The sequence below is a fragment of the Salvelinus fontinalis genome, chromosome 7, assembly GCF_029448725.1.
Source record: "Salvelinus fontinalis isolate EN_2023a chromosome 7, ASM2944872v1, whole genome shotgun sequence".
Classification (NCBI taxonomy): domain Eukaryota; kingdom Metazoa; phylum Chordata; class Actinopteri; order Salmoniformes; family Salmonidae; genus Salvelinus; species Salvelinus fontinalis.
This window is the reverse complement of record NC_074671.1, coordinates 52,950,445-52,970,438: the sequence shown is the minus strand read 5'-3', so window position 1 is coordinate 52,970,438 and position 19,994 is coordinate 52,950,445. Positions and strand designations below refer to the sequence as shown.

The 19,994-nt window shown below is 42.0% G+C and overlaps 1 protein-coding gene across 6 annotated transcripts in view; it reads left to right on the top strand.

Moving 5' to 3' along the window:
- The first annotated feature begins 4,591 nt into the window (after positions 1 to 4,591).
- Positions 4,592 to 19,994, top strand: part of LOC129859668 (potassium voltage-gated channel subfamily H member 7-like) — a 91,371-nt gene continuing 75,968 nt past the window's right edge. For 2 of the 6 annotated variants that reach the window (XM_055929725.1, XM_055929723.1), the window contains exons 1-2: positions 4,714 to 5,854; positions 6,551 to 6,781. In XM_055929725.1, the coding sequence (XP_055785700.1) occupies positions 5,779 to 5,854; positions 6,551 to 6,781 (307 nt within the window). In that variant the 5' untranslated portion in view covers positions 4,714 to 5,778. Of the gene's footprint in view, positions 5,855 to 6,550; positions 6,782 to 19,994 lie in introns of all 6 variants that reach the window. The other 4 variants (XM_055929728.1, XM_055929727.1, XM_055929724.1 and 1 more) reach the window with 4 other exon arrangements.

Here is a 19,994-nt window from a genome sequence, read left to right as displayed (position 1 = left end):
CAATATAAACAGCATACATGGTTGATATTTGCCATTTACCTCTGCTAGATCACATTTATCAATAAAAATGCTCTTTGTTTTTTGGGATAAAATTTGAATTTTTGTAAACAAAAATAAGACATGGGTGGAATAAATCATGTTTATCTTGAACAAATAGAAACGAAACAAGGTTTTCATCACTATTGATGTTTATTGCTTTTACTGAACAAATTGAAGGACAAACTTTACATACAGCATTTTATGGAAATGATAAATGAGCCCCATTGAACACAAATTAAGGCTGGTCCATACACCACATGAGGGACAGAGTTTTACTGTGTGTATGTTGCAAATGTATTTCCTGCACTTGATGCATGTTCACTGTGTCTTCCTGTCCTTCTTGTGTCCACACACATCACAGCACTTCTTCTTGTTGCTACCGGCTGCAATCTAGAATGATGAAACCACTTAGTTCCGGAATTTTACTTACATCTCACTCATTCACTCATTCACTCACTCACCCACTCACCCACTCACCCACTCACTCACTCACCCACTCACTCACTCACTCACTCACTCACTCACTCACTCACATATATAGTTACAGCAGGCCAAGGTAGGAGAGTCAGACACACACACATGCAACAACATCACTCACACTTACTTCCGGTATTGGAGTTGTTGGTTCTGTGGGTCGGGCGGATGGGCGGATGGGGCACCAGCATCCTCCTCCTGAATCCTCCTCATGATGGCTGCAGAAGCTGGGATCCTTGGGATATGTTGCCTGCTCTGGATTTGAGGTCTTACCAACGCCTTGCCCAGCTCCTCGAGAAAGAGGCGTCTCCTCTGGAGCTTCCCTCTGTTACAATCTGGGTTCAACGCCATCCAGATGACAAACGCGTTGAATGCCAAGATGTCCAAGATGTTGAAGAACATCACAAGTGGCCAGCGTAGGGTTCTTCTTTTGCAGCTGTAGCCAGTCACCAGCTTGTCTAAATTGTCCACCCCTCCTTTTGTGGCATTGTAATCCATTATGATTTCTGTTTTTTGATGTTCCTGGCCACAGATTCTCCCATCCCTATGCAGCGTACTCATGGGTACCATATTTTTGCCTTTCTTTGGCATGTAGGACACTAGGGACGTGTCGGCCGTGAACACAAACTTAGAGGAATTGATAGGCCTGTTCCGTGCATTCAACAGCTGAGGTGGGAGCTCTGGCTTGTTTTTTCGTACTGTTCCAACCATCGTCAGCTTCCTCTTGACGAGCTCCTGTCACCGCTTGTGCAAAGTAAAAAAGTTATTGCATGTGATGTTATGGCCACGAAGCCCCTGTGTCACTTCCAGGACAACCCGCATCCCTTGGTTCTTCTCAGAGGCTTCTCCATCTGGCTTCCCCGTATACACTTGCATGTTCCACACATATGATGAAGCAGACCAGATCTTGATTCCATATTTTGTGGGTTTAGACAGTATGTACTGCCTGAAGGGGCAGCGACCCCTAAATGGCATAAGCTGCTCATCAGCAGTAACGTTGGGCCCAGGGTTGTAAAACAGGGGAAGGCGGTCCACCCACTTGTCCCACACTGACCTGATTGCAGCTAGCTTCTCTCTCTGCCGCCGAGCTGGTCTGGTGTCTCGGTAATCAAAGAGGATAATCCTGAAAATAATGTGGAAGTTTTACAGAGACATTGTTGCACGGGAAAAGTTCTCTCCCAGTTTCTGCATCCCACTGGGATTCTGTGGATTCCCCATTGGATCTGAAAACACCTGCAAGGATAAGAACCCCAAACTATGCATGTTTGGTCCATCTCCTTCCATCTCTTCTCCAAAAACACGCCTTGTCTCAAATTAGAGCAGTCCATAATTATTTCTGGATGGTGTCTGTGATGAAGAGTTCAAAAGAAGACTTTATGTCCTGCAAAGGAGTAACCGCCAACTGCGTCGACCCTGGTTGCAACCTTATCACATTGGCAGCCATGCGGGGTGGCTCATTCCTTGGGCAAGAAGACAATTTAAACAATTTTTGACATACATATTTCTCCTCCTGCAGGTTACTGACGGGCTGGTCCTGGGGCTGGCAGCTGACGGACTGGTCCTGGGGCTGGCTGAATGAACCAAGTCTCAGGTTGAAAAAATAATGAATTGTATAATTTTTTTTTTAGTAAACATTGAAAATGGGTCCCACAGACCCGAACACCACACAAGGGTTAAGAGCGTGAATTGGACAATTTTTCTGTCCTGCTAAGCATTCAAAATGTAACAAGTACTTTTGGGTGTCAGGGAAAATGTATGGCGTAGAAAATTCATTATTTTCTTTAGGAATGTGGTGAAGTAAAAGTAAAAGTTGAAAAAATATATAAATAGTAAAGTAAAGTACAGACACCCCAAAAAACGTAGTACAAAAGTAGTACTTTCAAGTATTTTTAATTAAGTACTTTACACCACTGCCAACTAATAACCTAACCACCGATCAAGCAACATTATGAACTAAACGTTCAAATCCTGTTGCTGCAGGAATATTTGGTGCTCAAATTAAAATCCTACATCTGCATATGCAGCGTAAGCCTTTTCTTCTCATGATAGTATGTCGTAAATATTGAACAAATATTTTGTAACATTGTGTAAAACAAGCCAGACTGTATCAATTAAAACTTAGAATTACAAAAGATTATCTTTCCTCATCTCTTTTTAACCGCTCCCTCCCTTTTTAACCGCTCCCTCCCTTTTTAACCGCTCCCTCCCTTTTTTCCGTTCCCATCGTCCTTTCAATTTCTCCACCTAAATAATGCACTGTGGGTATTTGAGTAAATGGAACACAGCCTCTATCTCTCCTTTTAATCCTCCCTCCCTCCCTCCCTCCCTCCCTCCCTCCCTCCCTCCCTCCCTCCCTCCCTCCCTCCCTCCCTATCTCATGCGAACATATTTAGCCACTGCCCTCTCTCTCTGCATTTCACTCATGAATGAGTCGAACGTGACTCCTGAGAGAAGGATTACACCAAGCTGTGTTTATTTTTAATAAATGCTGTAACAGCTATCATGGACAAGTGTCGGGGGGAAATGTCTCTCAGAGTTGTAGCTCGCTACACGTCTTTTACTTTTGCCCAGAGAAATCATTTTGTGGGTAATTTCAGTAAGCACTATCTGCCGTCACAGCTGCAGTCTACGGGTCTCTCGCATGCAAATAAGATAGAGAGAAACTGTTCCCAGGCTTATTGTCTTGCTGGTGATATAGATGACAGTAGAACACATTCCTGTTGGTCCACTTCATGTATAGTCGTAGGGATCACTGCAGCTTTCAATACATGGAAATAACCTCTCGATGTGAACTATATTTCCCACATCCACGTGTCTGAACAGATAGCAAAAATAATCAACATCATACAGTATGCAGACTGCCATTTCATTGAAGTAGAATGCTAGGATTCAGACGCCTTTTGTCTGTTTTTGCTGCTTCTTGGAATGTTTTTGGCTCAGAAGCTCAGATGTTATGGTGCTTCATTCAGATTGTTGTCGGAAAGGACAATTTGTTCTTATCCACACTCAAATCTTCAGATTGTGCGGCGGTGCCAAAACAGTGCCAGTCTAATCAGTGAGTTGGGTGTGTGAAATAAGCACAGTTCATAAAAGGCTGTCACACCGGCCCTTAATGTGATTCAGACTGTGGGACAGTCATGCCCTTTTCAGCAATTTGTGTGTGTGTGTGTGTGCGTGCGTGCGTGCGTGCGTGCGTGCGTGCGTGCGTGTGTGTGTGTGTGTGTGTGTGTGTGTGATTGTAATTTATGACTAAGTAGTTTGGATGTAGTGAACGACTTTTTCAAATGAACTTCAGTTAAGTAAACGTAGGTTTGCAAATCTACCCGTAATTTACCAGCGTTACCGGAATTGGACTTAATTTTGGTAATTAACAGGTAATCAATGGTAACTTTAGTAATTTTGACTTTTACAAATAAATATGAAATGTACAGCAGGGATGCTGTAATATGTTTTACAGTCGGGAAAATTGCTCTGTCAAATATATTACAGCATTGCTTCTATAAAGCAAAATTACAGTATTAAGCTGGCAACTCTGGTGCCAGTATAATGCTGTAGATTTACAGTGAAATTCTCCCTGAAATCTAAATGTAAAAAAAACAATACATTTGCACATAAAATACATTTATTCAAATTAGTAACAACATAAAAAAAACAATTAACAATATAATTGACAATAGAAGTAACAAATCAAATCAAATCAACGTGTATTTGTCACGTGCACCGAAAACAACAGGTGTAGCGTAAACCTTACAGTGAAATGCTTACTTACAGGCTCTAACGAACAGTGCAAAAGTTAACACATATGGTTAGTTAAGACAACATGCAGATTTCAAAGTTGGCTATCAGTAAAGATACTTATAAACAAGTCAGGTGGAGTACCAAACCAGCATGTGATACAAATATTTTTCCACTTCACCACTGCTAGAAGATATTTACTAAAATAGTCTGAGCTTCACGTGTCTCACCCGGCAGTATGAGGTTGGCGTCTGAAACTGAAACTTTGAATCTACAGTAGCTATAAGCTTTTACAGGAGGCTTCAAATAACAGTTAATAACAGTATTTTTCTGCATTTTACCCATAATGCAGTGCAATCTACAACATTAACGCAGTAAAACACATGTGCAGCATTTTACGGTGCATTCTACAGTGTTTTACTGTTGAAATGACAGACAAGTCTTACAGTGTAGAGAGACTCATCGGAATGACTGCTCCGTATGGTAATCATTGAGGGACGCAAAGGTTCTAAATCCTGACTTTGTCTCTGCTTTGTGCGCCTTAGTATCTTGCCCTGCAGCCTGGCTATTGTATTGTTTTCTCAGTGGACCAGATGGATGATGAGGTTGTGCAGAGATTCTGAGACAGATGTTTTAAGAGGGAGCTTGTGCGTGTGAGTCCTTCTAAAAGGAGTTTTGTTACAACTTCAGCACCATGGACAGGGAACCACATCTACAACGTTTTCCCCCTCGTTGTAACTTGAAATAATCATTCGTGCTGTAGCCTGTGTTTCAAAGAATCATTCGTGCTGTAGCCTGTGTTTCAAAGAATCATTCGTGCTGTAGCCTGTGTTTCAAAGAATCATTAGTGCTGTAGCCTGTTTCCATTGATTCATTTGTGGAACGGTATCTCTCTCTGTATCTGATAAACAACTACAGTATGTCTAAAACTCATGCAGTCATCTTATGCATTATATGCATTGGCAGTTACAGGCATGCCACAGTCAACGTGAGACATAAACCCACGTGTTTTCCATGGGTCAATGTAAAAAATAAACGATACAGCTTTATTGCCCTGGCCTGGCGTCACCCATAGCTCCTTCTTAACGCATGGATATATGCTTCCTCCACAGCCTTGATCGCGAGGTGCACGAGCTGAGCGCTGCCTGAGCAGGGTAACGTCACTGTCGGTGGCACGGCGTGCATCATTCTCCACAACAGCAGCAGTAGCAGCGAGCGCAACGCTATAGAGCGGCGACATGATCGTTTTTAAATGTTGGAGAAACTACGCCGTGCAACAACATTTTACTCCAGAGTCAATGCTGTCGAAGTGCACTTTGAAGGCTTCAAAATGCGCCCTAGCCGGACCATATTTATGTTGAAATAAGGAAAAGGTCGGAAGAGCTAAGAGGGGGAGATTTCCTAAGAATGAGTGTAGACAAAGGGGAGGCATTCAGACTTTAGCGGTTGGAGCCACTAGAACTTGAGTCTCAGGAGAAAGGTGCGTTCCTACTTGGACAGCGGAATCTTTCTTATTTTTGGGGAATAATCATGCCTGTTCGGAGAGGTCATGTTGCGCCACAAAACACCTTTTTGGGGATAATTATAAAGAAATTTGAGGGACAAAGTGAGTATTATCTTTGTGTTTTCACAATAATGTATCTTTAAATTCATAATATTCATAATGGTGGGAAAATGTGTTTTCCTTGCTTGCACACGTACAAAATAAATGAAGTTGATATTTTTTATCTGAATTTTGGTATTTCGACAACACATTTTTTAACAATCAGTAAGAGTAGAGCTAATATTGTTGCGCTTGTGATACTTAAGAAGTGGGAGAGTTGAGGTTAACATGATTTAAATATGGGATGTCATTGAGGTACTTCGAAGTAGCAACAACTTACGTTTCTCCACAAGATTACATGGCAGTAAGTAGTATCCAATATAACATACATAACCTTTTTCAAATACTCCCACATTTGAAATGATTAGGGTCAGGTGGTTAGGGGGCAGTTATTAAATGTGGATCTCTCTGTTTTATAGTATGGCTATGGCATGAACATTAATCAAGCAGAATGAAGCACACACCTCCATTAACAAATACTGAAGCAATGCACCCTTAGCCATGATAGGACTGAAAGAGAAATGTTTCATTGATCATCTGTATATTTTGGAGTGATTTATAATACAGTGTATATTTTCTTCTGTATATAAAGCATCGTGCAGAGTGGTGTTATATCACATACCTCTGATGCTACCATGAATGTGTTAACCTACCCATCCTAACCCCACTATGATCATACACCCTTCTATACCTTCACAGATAAGAAATTCATTATAGCCAATGCCCGGGTTCAGAACTGCGCCATCATCTACTGCAACGATGGCTTCTGTGAGATGACCGGCTTCTCGCGGCCGGACGTGATGCAGAGGCCGTGCACCTGTGACTTCCTCCATGGAGAGTTCACCAACAGGCATGCCATCGCCCAGGTAGCCCAGGCTCTGATGGGGTCTGAGGAGCGCAAGGTGGAGATCACCTACCACCGCAAGGATGGTGAGTACGGACTACGGAGTCCTCCCCACTGGGCTTGTTGCCCATGCTTTTGTATTTATATGAGAAAATTGAATCAAAATAAGGGTCAGTGAATAGTGACAGAATAATGCAGGAGAGACAGGAAATGGAATGGGCTTGGCATGACAAGGGACTTTTCTGAAGTAAACACTTCAGTAGGTCATTTGTGTTGAACAAAAACACTGACAGAGGTGTATGTATGACATCTCATTTATTGCCGCTCAGATGGGGGGGTTTCTGTCTGGAGCTTTTGAAGTAGAAAAACGCAGTATCTATTTGTGAAGACAATTGCATCTCCATTCACGGAATAGGAAATTGAATCTTGCACAAACCTAGAAACAAAAATAAACTGGTCAATTCCATTGCCTCTTGGCTAAATACATGAAAAGGTGACATATAATTGAATGAGTCGTGTAGTTTAAGCCGCTTCTGAATTTTCCATGGAGATTATGAGTTGGCATGACAGCTGCTATTGTTTTGATGGGTCACCTGCTTAGCGAGTGGCAGAGTGAAAGTTTAAACCGCCTCTCCCATATCCAATAACCAGAGTCACCCAGGGTGCGTGCTGTGCCCTCTAACAACGATATTCCTTCCTATCCAGATGACTAAGCTTGTGGCAGTTGCGTAATGGTCAAGGTGTTTGTAATCGCTGGCCTAGCTGACATTTCCACCTACAAGGGATGAACAGTTTTATAAGAGCTAGTTGAAGCGGGGTTAAAGTTGGTGACTGGTCATGAAACATGGGTTGCTGTGTGCTGACACGACATTTACACCTTGTTAAAGAAATCCTGGGGAGAACCCTGCACGTGGATAGGGGGATGTGGACAGGTAGGGTGGAGGACAGTACTGGAGAGACGGATGACGGAGGTATGAAGGTGAAGAAAGAGAGGACGACGTGGGGGGATGTTTGAGGGAACTAGGGACTTGTACTGTTACTACGCCAGGACGTAGTTGGCTTGTCGAAGTCTGGGCGTCTGATAAAGTGATTTAGCTAGGTATAATAGAGGTGTGGATGAATACATGGGTTGTGATGTGGCCATGGCAATAAACACCTCATTACCACAAACTCATATCAGTGCTCCAAAGCCTCCGAATGGACCAACTCTGCAGTGTGTTTTCCCAACATAGGAGAGGCCTCACAGGCTTCGATCGCTTAATGAGGACACAAATACCTTCATGTTGCATTGATCTTCAAACCTGCCGTGTTGGGAGAATGAATCAATAGTGTCTGTCCTGCTATCTTTCGCTGGACAGGCCGGCCCCTAGAGTTGGGATGAAGGGATCAAAAGAAAGATTGGAGGGGTAGAGAGAGAGGGGTCCTCATTATCGTTGCTGGAGCTGTAAGGCTCTAATTACCTCAGTGTCTAAACTTCCTGACTCCATAAGTTGCGTTCCAAAGGGCACCCTTTTCCCTATATAGTGCACTCCTTTTGACCAGGACCTATAGGGCTGTGGTGAAAAGTAGTATACAAGTAGGGAATATGGTGCTATTTGGGACTCAGACCATGAGCCGTCTAGGGAGGGTCACAAACCTCTCATAACACAGACAGGATTTTCACCTCCTTATAACAATTAATTTGATCATAGGCGTTACATCATAAAATACTCATATTGTGGGTTTAAGCATGGTAAAACGACATGGCTGGTATGCACATCAGGGGCATAGGCATGGTTGGGCCTGGGTGGAAATCCGATTCCTCTCTGATATTGTGTTACAGAGGGAGATGTGATTGTGGCGTGGTTGATTCTCCGATGGACCACTTGGAGCCTGCAGGCCAATCTCCTCCAATTTACAGTAATCCCCTGACCTGTGGTCCTGACAACCGGTCTCTGTCCTTTACAAACTGTGAAGGATTTTCTTGCCTCAGCAGAATTTTGTCAGGCAGATGAATCTATTATGTGTTGACATCGTGTCCTTTCGGGGAACCTTTGGTGTTCCTCTTCAAGCTTGGTTCTATTATAAAGTTACAGCACAAAGTCCTCCTCGAACCATTTCCTGTGCTCCCATCAGACATTAGGTATTACTCAGTCCTTTAGTAAATGAGTTATGCCTCTCGCTCGGAACTGCTGTGCATTCAAGGAACCAAAATGGCTGCTTACTTCGCATCATACGGTATAGAGGTGCCTAGTGTGATGCACCGTTGTAATGATCTTAACACCATCTGTATTATACTACCAATTTTGACTTCTTTTAAATGTACCATCCAAAGTGGCACATTTCAGTTGTCTTTCAGTTCCCTGCCGTCTCTCTGCGTGTCCTGAATACTACAACAGCAGAAACACTTAAGGCCATGCAGGTGGCTTGTTCTTTTGGAGATGGAACAAGACAATCTTATTGTAATCACTATACATCATGTAGTGCGTGCGTGGTGATGTCACTCGTTCCGATTCGGTCACTTTTTCAAATTGAATCAAGAGGAAACCAGAGCTTGATGCCTCTGTGCTGCGATGGGATCCATTTACAGTCTTCACATTCATCCGGGCTTCAGGTTGGTCTGATGAACACTCGCTGTAGAGTTCTCTTCTGTTTTCCTTCCATGTCTCTCACTCTGCTGAAGTAGTGTAATGACAGTCGTGAAAATTCTGTCACACAACAACATCATGTTTTACAAATGCTTAATCTAAACCTATCCTATTACACGCAGACTATTCTATTGAATCTAATGCCAGATCAGTTGAATGTAGTCGGTGTTCTGTGTGTGTGTGTGTGTGTGTGTGTGTGTGTGTGTGTGTGTGTGTGTGTGTGTGTGTGTGTGTGTGTGTGTGTGTGTGTGTGTGTGTGTGTGTGTGTGTGTGCGCGTGGATTCACCACTATAATACATCATTTCTCAATTTGAATTCATATATTCAAATGGAATAATCAAACAGCCTTAACCTCTATTATGCAGAGCAGACTGTGGGGATTGGGTGAGTAGAGAAACCCATACATGCTGTGTGGCCAATCACCATCTCTCATGCATAAACATCCTGATCTGCATCCCAAATTAATCCTTATTCCTCATTTAGTGCACTGCTTTTGACGAGGGCCCATAGGGTTTATTGGGCCCATATTTTTATTGTGTGCTGGGCAGGTCACGAGGGTGACACACACGAGGGTAAGTCAACATTCCATCTAGACCAGAGGGTCAGACATGCCCAAACACAAACACATTAGGTAAACAGAGAGAGAGAGGACCAACGAGTTGGTGACTGTAGAATTTCAGGGTTTTGCATACCTGAATCAACACAAACACTCACTTTTACTCTCTCTCTCTCTCTTTCTCTCTCTCTCTCTCTCTCTCTCACCATGCTCTCTCTCCCTCTCTGTCTCTCTCTATCTCCATGCTCTATCTCTAGTTCTCTCTGCACTCTCTCTCTCTCTCTCTCTCTCTCTCTCCATGCTCACTCTTTCTGCTCCATGCTCTCTTTCTCTCTGCTTGCTCTCTCCCCCCTCTATCTCGCTCACTTTCTCTCTCAATTCAATTCAATGGGCTTTATTGGCATGGGAAACATATGTTAACATTGCCAAAGAAAGTGGAGTAGATAATATACAAAAGTGAAATAAACAATAAAAATGAACAGTAAACATTACACTCACAGAAGTTCCAAAATAATAAAGACATTACAGATGTCATATTATGTATATATAGAGTGTTGGGAAAATAAATAAGTATAAATAAGGGTTGCATTTACAATGGTGTTTGTTCTTCACTGGTTGACATTTTCTTGTGGCAACAGGTCACAAATATTGCTGCTGTGACGGCACACTGGTATTTCACCCAGTAGATATGGGAGTTAATCAAAATCGGATTTGTTTTCGCTATCTATCTCTCTCTGTTGCACTGTCTGTCTAGATATGTAGGTGCCACAATAATGACTCGTTCCAATCAGTGGCATTTTAAAAACAAAACATTACATTGACTACCACATGAAACATAGTATTTCTGTTTTTTGAGTAAATCTGCCATTAGTCTCATCCTTCACGCTTGAGAAATATAACTGTCCCTCTATCCCTGTGTGTGTGTGTGTGTGTGTGTGTGTGTGTGTGTGTGTGTGTGTGTGTGTGTGTGTGTGTGTGTGTGTGTGTGTGTGTGTGTGTGTGTGTGTGTGTGTGTGTGTGTGTGTGTGTGTGTGTGTGTGTGTGTGTGTTTATGTCCAATCTGTTTAGTTATTGTTTTTCTTCAGTTTTAGTTGGTACTTATAATATCAGTGAGACAATAATTTGCATTCATTGGCTACATTAAAGTCCCTATCATTCACTCTGGGTTTCCACCATAGGCACTGAACACTTCTAACTAGCATGAAGTGAAGCTCTCTGTCACCATTGGAATGATAAAGTACCAACCTGCAGTAGTATGCAAAGTGATGATATGTGCATAAAGCCATCTATTGAACTGAATGACATTCGAGAGCAGAGAGTGGAATGTCATTTTTATGTGGATTTGCTGTGCAAACAAGATAATCTCTCTGCAGTATGGCCTGTAGTCAAATCTGCTATATCAGGTTCCACAGTCTCACAGAATCAGGAGAGAAGACTGAGGTAATGTCACCAACAGTGCATATGCTACTGAAGCAACAGAGATTGAAAGAGGGAAAAGAAAGAGGCAGAAAGAGGGAGGGAGAAGGAGATGGAGAGATGGAGAAAGGAAAGAGGGAGGGATCAAAATAGAGAGGGAGAGAGGGAGAGAGATACAGTGAGTGGGAGGGAGGAGAATTCAGGTGCTGGATATTTCCATCACGGGGACACCCTCTTGAATTTAATTCAAGCTCATCTGAGCAGCCTGTCTCAATTATAGATGAGCCTGGCACCAGTCTGTCTCTCTCTCGCTCTCTCTCTCTCTCTCCCTCTTTTTTCCCCATCTTTCTCTCACTCTCTCTCTCTCTCTCCCTCTCTTTTCCCCATCTTTCTATATCTCTCCCTCTCTCTCTAGCTTTCTCTCCCACTCTCTGCCCCCCCCCCCCCCACACGAGTCCAGCCAAGTCCTGGAGGTATCCTCTTCTACTGCAGTGTGTTCACAGTGGGACTCAGTCTCACATTAGTACAGTATATGCGTATCTATGACGACAGGGCCCCGCTGCAACTCTAAAGGTAATAGATACACTACATGACAAAAAGTATGTGGACACCTGCTTGTCGAACATCTCATTCCAAAATCATGGGCATTAATATGGAGTTTTTCATTCCTTTGCTGCCATAACAGCCTCCTCTCTTCTGGGAAGGCTTTGCACTAGATGTTGGAACATTGTTGTGGGGACTTGATTCCTTTCAGCCACAAGAGCATTAGTGAGATCGGGCACTGATGTTGGGCGATTAGGCCTCGCTTGCAGTCGGCATTCCAATTCATCCCAAAGGTGTTCGATGGGGTTGAGGTCAGGGCTCTGTACAGACCAGTCAAGTTCTTCTGCACCAATCTTGACAAGTCATTTCTGTATGGAGCTCACTTTGCACAGGGGTGTTGTCATGCTGAAACAGAAAAGGGCCTTTGCCAAACTGTTTCCACAAAGTTGGAAGCACAGAATCGTCTAGAATGTCATTGTATGCTGTAGCGTTAAGATTGCCCTTCACTGGAACTAAGGGGCCTAACCCGAACCATGAAAAAGAGCCCCATACCATTATTCATCCTCCACCAAACTTTACAGTTGACATATATGCATTTGGTCAGGGAGCATTCTCCTGGCATCCACCAAACCCAGATTTGTCTGTCAGACTACCAGATGATGAAGCGTGATTCATCACTCCAGAGAACGCATTTCCACTGCTCCATAGTCCAATGCTGACGAGCTTTACACCACTCCAGCCGACGCTTGGCATTGCACATGGTGAAGCTCCCCATGAACAGTTATTGTGCTGACGTTGCTTCCAGAGGCAGTTTAGAACTCGGTAGTGAGTGTTGCAACCGAGGATAGATTATTTTTACGCGCTGTGCGCTTCAGCACTTGTCGGTCCTGTTCTGTGAGCTTGTGTGGCCTACCACTTTGCGGCTGAGCCGTTGTTGCTCCTCGACGTTTCCACTTCACAATAACAGCACTTACAGTTGACTGGGGCAGCTCTAGCAGGGCAGAAAATTGATGAACTGACTTTTTGGAAAGGTGACATCCCATGATGGTGCCACGTTGAAAGTCACTGAGCTCTTCAGTAAGGCCATTCTACTGCCAATGTTTGTCTATGGAGATTGCATGGCGGTGTGCTCAATATTATACACCTGTGAGCAACGGGTGTGGCTGAAATAGCCAACTCCACTAATTTGAAGGGGTGTCCACGCACTTTTGTATATATTGCGTACAATATGACAGGGATGAATAGCTGTGTTGTTGTGGATAGGTTTTCATTGTGCACCCGTTAGATTTGCACTACTGTCAAAGTTCATGACGTCCCAGCCTGTTGGTAGGTGTGTCGGAGAAACGGCAGCTTGCATGTTGAAGCAATAAGCAAACTCTTGCATTGGTTGGTTATGTATGACAATACATTGTGTGAAACAGGACAAATATAAGCACTCCCTACATTGGGTGTAGAATGAAACAGTCAAATAATTTATTTCAGGCTTTGCATGACCATTTGGAAATCAGTTTCAGTTCACAATGAATTTCTCTCTTGCCTATTGTGCCCCTCCCCCTACTCATGTACCCCTAAAACAGAGATTGTTTTAGTCACAGAGTTACCGCATAGTGTTGTCATAGCAACAGATGGAGGATGGAACCAGCCGACATGTATTATCTTGTTCTCTTCTCTAATCTATCATGGCATGTCTTCACCAGCACCTGAAGCACTGGAGCTCACTGTAGCCATGACGATTGTCAATTCCATTCTCACGAGATGGGCAGATTGCTGAGTCAAGCTGTTCGTGCAGTTCAAGGGATTATGAGATGTTCAATGAGACGTTTTGTCAAAAGAAGTTCATTCTGTTAATTGTCATTAGTGCCCTAGTTGTGATACTGGATATGCCTAAGACTTAGCCATAGGGTAGCCTACATCCTGTAAGACACTATATACAGATGTAGGATCTTAATTTGGGCCTGTTTGCTACAGCAGGAAAATAATCCAGCTGCAACGTGAAATGTGAATTATTATGTGGATTCTAATTAATGGACATTTTTGTAGGGGTTGATAAAAAAAAATGTTTTCAAAGTGGAAATAACAAACTTTAGAAGCCTTTTTTAACCAAAAAATACACTAGAAGAAAGTTATCCTGCAACAGGGTGATCAAATTAAGATCTTACATCTGTAGACACTCCTATATTTTATCTCCACAAATGTCACCCATGGGGAACCATGGGTATCCGACCTGATGCCAGAACTCTACCCTAGGGTATGCCATGCCTGGTTGAGTATGGATGAATGTAGAGCAGGGTGTTGTCTTTGAAACACCTGAATCAACGAATGAGATCCTTGTTGATTTGTTGTATTTTTGAAACAGGTGTGTTACTTCTGAACAGGAACAAAATCTATGTATTGCTTTGACTAACTGACTGACTGACTGACTGATTGACTGACTGATTAACTGACTGATTGACTGACTTGATGGCATTACAACGGCCTCCAAACAGCAAACAAAATAGCCAGCCAGGCGGTATTCTTCACCGTTCCCTCTCCTCCTCTCTCTTCCCACCCTCCCCCCTCTTTTTTTCCCTCCATCCCCTCCCCATATGGCTACAGTCCTAGAGGCTAGCTTCTCCAGATCCTAGCAGTGCACCAGATCCCTGCAAAACAACATCCAGCCCAGCTAGCTACCGTCAAAGAAGATCAGCCAAATGACATATTGGCAGGGATAAGAAACATATTTGATAGGTTATACACTCTCCATTTGGATATATATTCCACATAAGGAAATCAATATTTCCAAATGAGCTTAGATATCTCCTCTTAGGGTTGTCAGTGCAACGCATATAGGCATAGGTGTACACTTTATTGATACATTTGTGACTCTGTGGCCATTATTATCTGGCATGATGGAATTTCACCCCGGATCCCTTCACTTGCATTATTCATGGATTTACATGTGTGAACAGTCTATCTGTGAATGAACAGTCTATCTGTGAATGAACAGTCTATCTGTGAATGAACAGTCCTTCATGATTATTTCATTCGCTACTGCTGTTGACTGTTGATTGTGTTGGTCCAATCATGGTTGTTTGTGTATTGTGTATTCAATGAGGCTGATACTTCTACAGTTCCTTGATATATTGATGGGATCCTTTGATGGGTTTCAAGTTTTTGGGACATTTATTGAATTAAAGTGAGAGAAAAAAAACATTTAATCACAAAATGTTTCTTGAGATTGTTTAATATGAAAGTTATTTTCAATGCATTTAAAGATTGAAGATAGTGGATGAGTCTGAGCTAGTTTTGGTTACTCCCTCTCTCTACCGGTAATTTACCAAAGTTACCGTAATCTTCAGTAATTTTGGTAATTAACAGAAAATCTATGGCAATTAATCGTAACTTTGGCCATTTATACTTGAAAATGTATTCATATAGTATTAATTTGCTATATCTGCGTCCATATTGTCCACGAGTTTCCAGTAGATAGACCACATGGTTCAAGAGATAATAGACTTATTAATGAAAAACACATTTTATTGTATTTTATTTAACCTTTATTGAACTAGGCAAATCTGTCACGCCCTGGCCTTAGTATTATTTGTTTTATTTATTATTTTAGTTAGGTCAGGGTGTGACATGGGGTATGTGTGTATTTTGGGGTATTATATGGTAGAGGGGGTGTTTGGTGTAGTTTATGGTTTGGTGTTGAGTGTATGTGTCTAGCTGTGTCTATGTTGGGTGTAGTTCTAGGAAAGTCTATGGTGGCCGGAATGGGTTCTCAATTAGAGACAGCTGATTTCGGTTGTCTCTAATTGGGAGCCATATTTAAGGCTGCCATGGGCTTTAGCTGTTTGTGGGTCATTGTTTGTGTATATGTATAGTTCAACGTAAGTAGTTTGTGTGTGCACTTACGTTTGAAGTTTTCACGATCGTTTGTTGTTTTTCGTTATTGTTGTAATAGTGTGTCGTGTTCATCTTCGTCGTTATTAAAAAGAAGATGTATCCAAATCATGTTGCGCCTTGGTCCTCTCGTTCATGTCAACACGATCGTGACAAAATCAGTTAAGAACAAATTCTCATTTACAATGACGGCCTACCAAAAGGAAAAAGGCCTCCTGCGGGGACTGGGGCTGGGATTAAAAATAAAAATGCCCTTCAGGGCAGTCAGGCAGAGTTGCAAAGAAAAAGCCATATCTCAGACTGGCCAATAAAAAGAAAAGATTAAGATGGGCAAAAGAACACAGACACTGGACAGAGGAACTCTGCCTAGAAGGCCAGTATGCCGGAATTGCCTTTTCACTGTTGATGTTGAGACTGGTGTTTTACGGGTACTGTTTAATGAAGCTGCCAGTGGAGGACTTGTGAGGCGTCTGTTTCTCAAACTAGACACTGTAATGTACTTGTCCTCTTGCTCAGTTGTGAACTGGGGCCTACCACTCCTCTTTCTATTCTGGTTAGAGCCAGTTTGCGCTGTTCTGTGAAGGGAGTAGTACACAGTGTTGTATAGGATCTTCAGTTTCTTGGCAATTTCTCACATGGAATAGCCTTCATTTCTCAGAACAAGAATAGACTGATAAGTTTCAGAAGAAAGTCTTTGTTTCTGGCCATTTTGAGCCTGTAATCGAACCCACAAATGCTGATGCTCTAGATACTCAACTAGTCTAAAGAAGGCCAGTTTTATTGCTTCTTTAATCAGGACAACAGTTTTCAGCTGTGCTAACATAATTGCAAAGGGGTTTTCTAATGATCAATTAGCTTTTTAAAACGGTAAACTAAACTATTTACACAACGTGCCATTGGAACACATGAGTGATGGTTACTGATAATGGGCCTCTGTACACCTATGTAGATATTCCATAAAAAAATCTGCCGTTTCCAGCTAAAGTAGTCATTTACAACATTAACAATGTCTACACTGTATTTCTGATCAATTTGATGTTATTTTAATGTACAAAAATGTGCTTTTCTTTCAAAAACAAGGAAATGTCTAAGTGACCCCAAACGTTTGAACGGTAGTGTATATATCTGTATATATATATATATATATATACAGTTGAAGTCAGAAGTTTACATACACCTTAGCCAAATACATTTAAACTCAGTTTTTCACAATTCCTGAGATTTAATCCTAGTAATATTTCCCTGTTTTAGGTCAGTTAGGATCACCACTTTATTTTAAGAATGTGAAATGTCAGAATAACAGTAGAGAGAATTATTTACTTCTTCTGTTATTTCTTTCATCACATCCGCAGTGGGTCAGAAGTTAACAAACACTCAATTAGTATTTGGTAGCATTGCCTTTAAATTGTTTAACTTTGGTCAAATGTTTCAGGTAGACTTCCACAAGCTTCCCACAATAAGTTGGGTGAATTTTGTCCCATTCCTCCTGACAAAGCTGGTGTAACTGAGTCAGGTTTGTAGGCCTCCTTGCTCGCACACGCTTTTTCAGTTCTGACCACAAATCTTCTACAGGATTGAGGTCAGGGCTTTGTGATGGCCACTCCAGTACCTTGATTTTGTTGTCCTTAAGCCATTTTGCCACAACTTTGGAAGTATGCTTGGGGTCATTGTCCATTTGGAAGACCCATTTGCGACCAAGCTTTAACTTCCTGACTGATGTCTTGAGATGTTGCTTCAATATAGCCACATAATTTTCCTGCCTCATGATGCCATCTATTTTGTGAAGTGCACCAGTCCCTCCTGCAGCAAAGCACCCTCACAACATGATGCTGCCACCCCCGTGCTTCACGGATGGGATGGTGTTCTTCGGCTTGCAAGCCTCCCCCTTTTTCCTCCAAACATAACGATGGTCATTATGGCCAAACAGTTCTATTTTTGTTTCATCAGACCAGAGGACATTTCTCCAAAAAGTACGATTTTTGTCCCCATGTGCAGTTGCAAACCGTAGTCTGGCTTTTTATGGTGGTTTTGGAGCAGTGGCATCTTCCTTGTTTCAGGTTGTGTCGATATAGGACTCGTTACTTTTGTATCTGTTTCTTGCAGTATCTTCACAAGGTCCTTTGCTGGTGTTCTGGGATTGATTTGCACTTTTCGCACCAAAGTACGTTCATCTCTAGGAGACAGAACGCGTCTACTTCCTGAGCGGTATGATGGCTGCGTGGTCCCATGGGGTTTATACTTGCGTACTATTGTTTGTACAGATGAACGTGGTACCTTCAGGCATTTGGCAATTGCTCTCAAGGATGAATCAGACTTGTGGAGGTCTACAATTTTTTTTCTGAGGTCTTGGCTGATTTCCTTTGATTTTCCCATGATTTTAAGCAAAGAGGCACTGAGTTTGAAGGTAGGCCTTGAAATACATCCACAGGTACACATTGACTCAAATTATGTCAATTAGCCTATCAGAAGCTTCTAAAGCCATGACATAATTTTATGGAATTTTCCAAGCTGTTTAAAGGCACAGTCAACTTAGTGTATGTAAACTTCTAACCCACTGGAATTGTGAGTTAAGTGAATTATAAGTGAAATTATATAATCTGTCTGTAAACAATTGTTGGAAAAATTACTTCTGTCACGCACAAAGAAGATGTCCTAACCGAATTGCCAAAACTATAGTTTGTTAGCAAGAAATTTGTGGAGTAGTTGAAAAACTAGTTTTAATGGCTCCAACCTAAGTGTGTGTAAACTTCTGACTTCAACTGTATTCATATAGATCCGTTGATTTTTGAAGAATATAACTTATGAGCTTAGTTCAACTGTCACACTCCATGAGAAACCAAAATATAAGCTTGTTTTTCTACGTTTTCAACATTGTAAACGTTAACACACACTGTATAGCCTCATAACATGGTTAAAACAATGCTTTTGATAACATGGATGGTCAGTCCTTGCACCCATAGTTCTGTCTATTAACCTGAGAGTGGTTACATTTCTCCAGGCTCATCCCTCAGTTTTTTACCAAAACAGAGGTGGGGAGCCATTTGGTTATTGTTTCATCTGTGGACTTGCCCTTTAAACAGCTGCATGTTATCAAGATATCAAGGTGTCACCAACAAAAAGGTAAACAACAAGCATTAAGCAAATGCAGTATATGGCATTCATTTTCACATGTAAATAGCACTTCTCAGTAGTGCTCAAAGCATGCCATTCCATGAGCGCAGCATTTATTCTTCAACTCGAACCAATGAGCCCAATCAGTCCTCCATGACAACAACATCATAAACCGAGTAAGGCTTTGCTAATTAGTCCTGAGTTTTGGAGTTATGCCCAGGTAAAAAAAAATTGGCTAATCTATACTGACATATTTCCAAGTCCTATTCTTGAAGATCAAGGGGTATAACATTTACTGGAATGACTGGAATTCTGATAGACTTTGGTTTTTAATGTAAAGATATAATTTAATCATATCATTATATGTAGTACATGAGAAAGCAATGGGTTAGAAGAAGCCTACATAACCAACCCATAAAGTAAAATGTAACATCCATATATGGCCAGCTGTGTAAACTTTAACATTGATTTATCCTGCAATAGATGTGGCTCAATTGGTAACATACATTTGTGTCTTCTTCTGATGCCTCTTAAGGGGAAAGTCATCTAAAAGTAATTGAATGTAATCAGACTACGTCACTAAGTTTGGGTAATCCAAAAGTTACGTTGCTGATTACAATTTTGGGCAGGTAACTGTAACGGATTACATTTAGATGGTAACTTACCCAACCGTGGGCTCACCTCCCAGGAACTCACCAGCCCATTACTATTGCTTAATGCCAAGCTGGCATCCACACTTTAGCCCAGCCCAAGGACGGCCTTTGACGGAGATTGAATCAGCCAACCCTCCAATGCCATAAGAGAACACCCCAGGCACACCGACCTATTTCATCCCATTAGAGTTGACGCCCAGATTATCAAAGCACATTTGCATTGGCAAAACGCTGACATTTACTGCTTGCTATTTCTCCTAATTTCTGTCCATTTGAATCTGCATCAAGTGTTACTCTCCAAAGGAAGACTATGGGCTGTATGATAACCGTGTTTCAGTGGACAAGTACGGGTATTCGGACACGGCCATAGACTTTTCCTACTTGAAAGTTTGGACTTGGACAAACGGGGAAGAAGTGACATTGAATGAAAAAGATACTGTATGTGTTAGGTACAAACAGCTAGCTGCCAACACATTTCAGCAGGGGTCCTCTACATTTCAACATCGGTAAA